Below are 6,662 nucleotides of genomic sequence, written 5' to 3'. Positions count from 1 at the left end.
GGAGTCGGACAGAAGTGCATTACACCAGAAGAAGGTCGACTCATCCTCAACGATATTCACTCGGGAACCTGTGGTCATCATGCATCCTCTCGAACCATCGTGGCCAAAGCATACCGAGCCGGATTTTACTGGCCCAAGGCGAATGAGATGGCAAAGGAGATAGTAGATAAGTGCGAAGGATGTCAGTTCTACTCGAATATGTCGCACAAGCCTGCGTCAGCTTTGAAGACCATCCCACTCGTCTGGCCTTTTGCAGTTTGGGGGCTGGACATGATCGGTCCTTTGAGAACAGGACGAAGTGGCTTCACGCATGTACTGGTGGCAGTCGACAAGTTCACCAAGTGGATCGAAGCTAAACCGATCAAGAGCCTCGACACCGGTACTGCTGTTAGCTTCATCAGGGAACTGGTATTCAGATATGGAGTCCCGCACAGCATCATCACGGATAATGGGTCGAACTTCGACTCAGAGGAATTCAGAACCTTCTGCAACTCCCAAGGCACGCGGGTCGACTACGCGTCGGTCGCTCATCCGCAGTCGAATGGACAAGCAGAGCGAGCTAATGGACTGATTCTCAAGGGGCTGAAACCGCGACTGATGCGTGATCTCAAACACGCGGCTGGAGCTTGGGTCGACGAACTTCCATCTGTGCTCTGGGGACTGCGGACCACGCCCAATCGGTCGACCGGAAGAACTCCATTCTTCTTGGTCTACGGAGCCGAAGCAGTCTTGCCAAGTGATCTTCTCCACAATGCTCCTCGAGTCGAAACCTACGACGAAGCAGAAGCTGAACAAGCGCGGCAGGACGCAGTCGACCTTTTAGAGAAAGAAAGGGAGATGGCTCTAATCCGGTCGACCATCTACCAACAAGATCTGCGCCGTTTCCACGCTCGAAATGTGAGAGGTCGAGCCTTCCAGGAAGGGGATCTGGTTCTCCGAGTGGATCAGCACAAACCACATAAGCTTGCTCCTTCTTGGGAAGGCCCTTTCATCGTCACCAAGGTTCTCCACAACGGGGCATACCGTCTTTACAACGTCGAGCATAATATCGACGAGCCCCGAGCTTGGAACGCGGAGCTACTCCGCCCGTTTTACACTTAAGTTGTATCACTCGGATGAGTTGCAATAAAGAGCTTCTGTAATTCATGGGTTTAGAAATAATTGTGTCAGCACTTTTTCTTTTTGTCCACATAAAAACTCCCCCTCAGTGGGTGGCTTAGCTGCGAATCCGTTTCGCCTAAGTTTGGAAAAATCCTGTCGAGTGGTGAGCCAGACTCTCACTCGGAGGCTTAGCTGCGAATCCGTTTCGCCTAAGTTATAAAAATCCTGTCGAGTGGTGAGCCAGACTCTCACTCGGAGGCTTAGCTGCGAATCCGTTTCGCCTAAGTTATAAAAATCCTACCGAGTGGTGAGCAATCCTCACGCTCGGGGGCTTAGCTGCAGTCCAAGCACTCGCCTAAGTTTATCAAAATCCTACCGAGTGGTGAGCAATCCTCTCACTCGGAGGCTTAGCTGCAGTCCAAGCACTCGCCTAAGTTATAAAAAATCCTACCGAGTGGTGAGCAATCCTCACACTCGGGGGCTTAGCTGCAGCCTCGTGCTCGCCTAAGTTATCAAAATCCTGTCGAGTGGTGAGCCAGACTCTCACTCGGAGGCTTAGCTGCAGTCCAAGCACTCGCCTAAGTTATAAAAATCCTACCGAGTGGTGAGCAATCCTCACACTCGGGGGCTTAGCTGCAGCCTCGTGCTCGCCTAAGTTTATCAAAATCCTACCGAGTGGTGAGCAATCCTCTCACTCGGAGGCTTAGCTGCAGTCCAAGCACTCGCCTAAGTTATAAAAATCCTACCGAGTGGTGAGCAATCCTCACACTCGGGGGCTTAGCTGCAGCCTCGTGCTCGCCTAAGTTATCAAAATCCTGTCGAGTGGTGAGCCAGACTCTCACTCGGAGGCTTAGCTGCGAATCCGTTTCGCCTAAGTTATAAAAATCCTACCGAGTGGTGAGCAATCCTCCCACTCGGGGGCTTAGCTGCAGTCCAAGCACTCGCCTAAGTTATAAAAATCCTGCCGAGTGGTGAGCAATCCTCACACTCGGGGGCTTAGCTGCAGCCTCGTGCTCGCCTAAGTTATCAAAATCCTGTCGAGTGGTGAGCCAGACTCTCACTCGGAGGCTTAGCTGCGAATCCGTTTCGCCTAAGTTATAAAAATCCTACCGAGTGGTGAGCAATCCTCCCACTCGGGGGCTTAGCTGCAGTCCAAGCACTCGCCTAAGTTTATCAAAATCCTACCGAGTGGTAAGCCAGCCTTCCACTCAGAGGCTTAGCTGCAGCCTCGTGCTCGCCTAAGTTATAAAAATCCTACCGAGTGGTGAGCAATCCTCTCACTCGGGGTCTTAGCTGCAGTCCAAGCACTCGCCTAAGTTTATCAGAATCCTACCGAGTGGTAAGCCAGCCTTCCACTCGGAGGCTTAGCTGCGGCCTCGTGCTCGCCTAAGCACAGGCACCTTGCTTTGAACCTGCAAAGGACATTTTGAGCCGAAGGCAATCATATTCAAATGCCGAATTCAAGTTCGAATCGATGTCTAAGGGAACCAAAAGTGCTCAGGCGTCAAGCCTGTTAAAGTTTGTCGGATACAATTCCACCCGGCATACCGAGGCAAATTTAAAAGAGTCGAGCCATAAGAAGTTTTTACCCCTCCTGCGGAGGGCTGGAAGGTGCGACGAATTCATCAAGGTCAATCCCGTCGGCGATCCGAGTGGCAGCTGCAAGGAAAGTCTCCATGAAGGACCTAAAGTCGTGCTTCTTGGTATTGGCCACCCGAAGAGCCGCCAGCTTCTCCTCTCGTGCATCCTTGCAGTGGACTCGGGCCAGACACAGAGCGACATCTGCCCCACACCGAGCTGAGGACTTCTTCCATTCCTGCACTCGACCAGGGATCGTGTTCAAGCGGGCCATTAATGACTCAAGGTCATTCTGAAGTGTCTCCTCAGGCCAGAGCGTCGAGTCGATGCGAGATGTGGCGGCCTTCAGCCTGGCGAGATAATCCACGACGGATGCAACGCGAGATTCCAGTCGGAAGATATCCATGGCAACCTCGTCATTTACCGGAGAATTGACAGGGTCAAGGTTTGGCTCCAGTCGGCTGGTTTCTTCTTCAAAGTTTTGACAAAATTCTGCAAGAGTGATCGCTAAGTCAAGGGGATAGTCGAATGGAAGAAGCCACAGTCAGAAATACTTGCCAAACATGGAGGTTTACCTTCGAGCATAAGAAACAGCTTCTTGGCAAAGCCACTCAGGAAGGCCTCCAGCGCAGTCTTCTTCTCAGTCAATTTGCTGACTTGATCGGTCAAGGCAGCTTTGTCGGTTCTCAGTCGACTGACTTCTTTGTTGGCAATCCCAAGAGCAGTTTTCAGGTTGGTATTGTCCTGTTCAAGCTTGGTGACTGAAGCTAACTTCTCGTCAGCAAGCTTGATCTTCTCAGCTAGCTCAAGGTCTTTCTTCTGCTGGGCCTCCTTTACCTTACCTGCAAGACACAGCATGATCAGATGTTGAAACAAACAAGAGGAAAAGCAGTTGTCAAGGTCTCACCAAACATACCTTCAGTCTCCTCCTTCGCCTTTGTCAGCTTCTCCTGAACCAGCTTCAAGCTTAGCTCGACTTGAGTGTGTTTCTGTTCTAGCTCTGAGTAGCGAGCCACAAGATCACAGGAGTTCTGCGAAGAGCCAATCGACTAAACGTCAAAAATAATTCACTTCCGAGTGAAAAAGGGAAAAACACAAGTTTCTAAGACTACAGCCGAATACAAGCATTCGACCGTAGTCTCGGGGACTACACCCAGTGGGTGCACTCAGCGTGCCCCCACTAATCCTGTTGAAGACAAAGTCGACCAGTCGACCTCAAAAAAAAAAAAAAAACAGTGTACAAGACGCATTCTCTAAGACTGTGATCAACTGCAAGCAGTCGACCACAGTCTCGGGGACTACACCCAGTGGGTGCACTCAGCGTGCCCCCACCGGTTTGCGAAATCCAGTCGACCAGTCGACTGATAGAAAGATCAACATTATAAAGCCTAAGGCCGACTGCCAGCAGTCGACCTTAGCCTTGGGGACTACACCCAGCGGGTGCACTCAGCGTGCCCCCGCTAACACGGAGTTTATTCAACACTCCCAGTGGGTAACCAATATAAATCCCGGAAAAGAAAAGTTTTTGGGAGCGTATCCAACAGAACAAACAGCAGTCGACTGACCTGGACATTGCTTTGGAGGGCAGAGCTGGCGTCATAGGCTGCTTGACTCGCATCCCGGATGGTCTTCAGCTGCTCCATCATGAGCCCCGCCTGGCGTATCGCCTCCTTCGCCGCACCAGCTTGGTCCTCTGGGACGTGGTGAGTCGTGAAGAGGGAAGGCTGCTGAGCACTCGTCAGTGGGGTCGCGAAGGTCACCGTGTGTCGAGTGGTGTTCTCTCCCTCCACAGTCAGAATCTCAGGCGCTGACGCATCCTGAGACACCTTGCCGACAGGCGCTTTCCGACTCCTCCTGTGCTTCAGCGGCTCCTCATCCTCATCATCATCAGGCAGATCGATAACAGTGTTGGGTGGAGCTGCAGAGAAGTGTCAGGATCAGAGACCGCGAGTCAGTCGACTAAGTATGATATTAAGGACACGGCACCTGGATTCGAAGTTGCGGCATCCTCCATCTCGTGGTCATCGGCCCGGGTCGAGGTCTCAGAAGTAGCAGCACTGCAGCTCCAAAGGTTCAGTCGACTAACATCAGTGTCGACCAGAGATAAAGTTCGCATAAGAATAAGAAAATATGAACAAGACTATTACCCTGAAATGGTGGGGATGGACACCTTCATCTTCGGCAGAAGCTTGGCCGGCTTCGATGAGGCCGCCCTGGGCTGCTTCGGCGCCTTTTCAGTCGGCGCCGGAGAGGTGGTCCGAGGGCGCTTGGTCGACTGGGCAGCGGTCGCTACCCCCTTACCACGTTCGGTTGAGGGGTCGTGGACGAGTTTCGACCGCCTTTCTGAGCGCGGTGGAACGACCTCCTCCTCCTCTTCTTCCTCGTCCTCGAGGTCATCTTCATCACCTTCATCATCATCATCGTCGTCGTCATCCCCTGCAGCATCCGAGTCCCATTCCTCCTCTCCCTGGCTCTCGCCCCCGCTCGCCTCACCTCCGCTCGCCTCGCCCCCGCTCGCCTCGCCTTCTTCAGTCGAAGTTTGTGCCCCATTGGGCATCGAGTACAGCTCGGTGAAGGCCTAGCAGTCGCCCAAACAACGATCAGTCGATCGGTCGACAGGATCGGCAAGAATGAATACAACAAAGACACCACGGAAAGCAGAGCAAGTGTACCTTGTTTGGGATGCTGTCGTGGTCGAGTGGAGGAATCCTTCTGGCTCCGCGCGGGTTGTCCCTGTTCCCGGTAACGGCTACCATCCACCTTTCCAGAGTGTCATCGTCAACTTCTTCTGGATGGACTCTGGTCTCGTCCGCGGGCCCACAGTACAACCACATGCAGTGGCTCCGGAACTGGAGAGGTTGGATGCGGCGCTTGAGGAAAACCTCCAAGAGGTCCATGCCTGTCACTCCGTCCCGAACCAGCTGCACCACTCGCTCCATCAACATCTTCACGTCGGCTTTCTCCTCCGGAATCAGCTTCAGAGGGGAGGGCTTGTTCACTCGGTCCATGGTGAATTGGGGGAGTCCACTCGACTGCCCTGGAGTCGACTGGACCTGGCAGTAGAACCAAGTCGACTGCCAGCCCCTGACGGACTCGGGAAAAGACATGGGCGGGAATGTGCTATTGTTCCTCACCTGAATCCCCAGGCCCCCACACATTTGGACGACTCGGGTCTTCTCGTCACCTGGGCTCGCCTTCTTCACGGTCTGAGAGCGACACGTGAAGATACGTTTGAACAAACCCCAGTGCGGTCGACAGCCCAAGAAACCCTCGCACATGGACACGAACGCAGCAAGGTAGGCAATGGAGTTTGGGGTAAAGTGATGGAGCTGCGCTCCAAAGAAATTCAGGAAGCCACGGAAGAAAATGCTGGGTGGCAAGGAAAACCCTCGGTCGACATGAGTGGCCAGGAGCACGCACTCACCCTCTTCTGGTTGTGGCTGCCACTCCTTCCCCGGCAGCCTCGCAGCTCCGTGAGGGATCAAGCCCTCGTTGGCCATGTCGAGGAGGTCCTTCTCTGTGATGGTCGACTGGATCCAGTCTCCTTGGACCCAGCCTTTCGGCAGGCGGGATCTGGACGAAGACCCCCTGCGGGTGGTAGATCTCCCCTTCGCCTTCTCCGATGCCGACGCTTTCTTGGCACGCTCCAGCGCCGCCGTCTTCTCCTTGGCCATGGTCGCCGGCGAAATGCACGAAGGAAAGTGGTGCGGAGGTGAGAGCGGGCGCGCTGAGCAGAGAGGAAGGAGGCAGAGGGAGAGAGAGAGAATGCTGAGGCGCAGCACAGAAATCCCCACCGGGCGCATATATAAGGTCTCTTCCGAGTGGCTGACATGTGGGCCCGGTCGATCTAATCATATCTGGGAGCAGTTATGGGGACTGGATACGTGGCGAAAAAGGCGGCGCGGAGATCGAGGCGTCTATGCCCCGTCCCATCCGAACGCCGCGGTCCGCCCCGCTTCGCGCGCGCCCCCGAATTTCGCACC

General features: G+C 54.0%; 1 protein-coding gene across 1 annotated transcript; it reads right to left on the bottom strand.

The window, feature by feature from the left end:
• Window positions 1-3,673: 3,673 nt before the first annotated feature.
• LOC123129572 (uncharacterized) lies at window positions 3,674-4,809 on the bottom strand. The gene is made up of 3 exons (XM_044549682.1): window positions 4,666-4,809; window positions 4,284-4,597; window positions 3,674-3,679 (listed from the first exon to the last, which is right to left on the bottom strand). Exons 1-3 carry the CDS (start codon window positions 4,793-4,795, stop codon window positions 3,674-3,676), a joined length of 450 nt encoding a protein of 149 aa, XP_044405617.1. The 5' UTR covers window positions 4,796-4,809.
• Between the last annotated feature and the right edge of the window lie 1,853 nt (window positions 4,810-6,662).

Source organism: Triticum aestivum, chromosome 6A, assembly GCF_018294505.1.
Source record: "Triticum aestivum cultivar Chinese Spring chromosome 6A, IWGSC CS RefSeq v2.1, whole genome shotgun sequence".
NCBI lineage: Eukaryota > Viridiplantae > Streptophyta > Magnoliopsida > Poales > Poaceae > Triticum > Triticum aestivum.
This window is presented reverse-complemented; position numbering and strand designations above follow the sequence as displayed.

Excerpts from the sequence above, each read along its gene's own strand:
- LOC123129572 (XM_044549682.1), bottom strand. The coding sequence starts at position 4,795 with ATGCGAACTTTATCTCTGGTCGACACTGATGTTAGTCGACTGAACCTT. Across the intron at positions 4,598-4,665 it reads TGCCGCAACTTCGAATCCAG|CTCCACCCAACACTGTTATC; the intron begins GTGCCGTGTCCT and ends ACTTCTCTGCAG.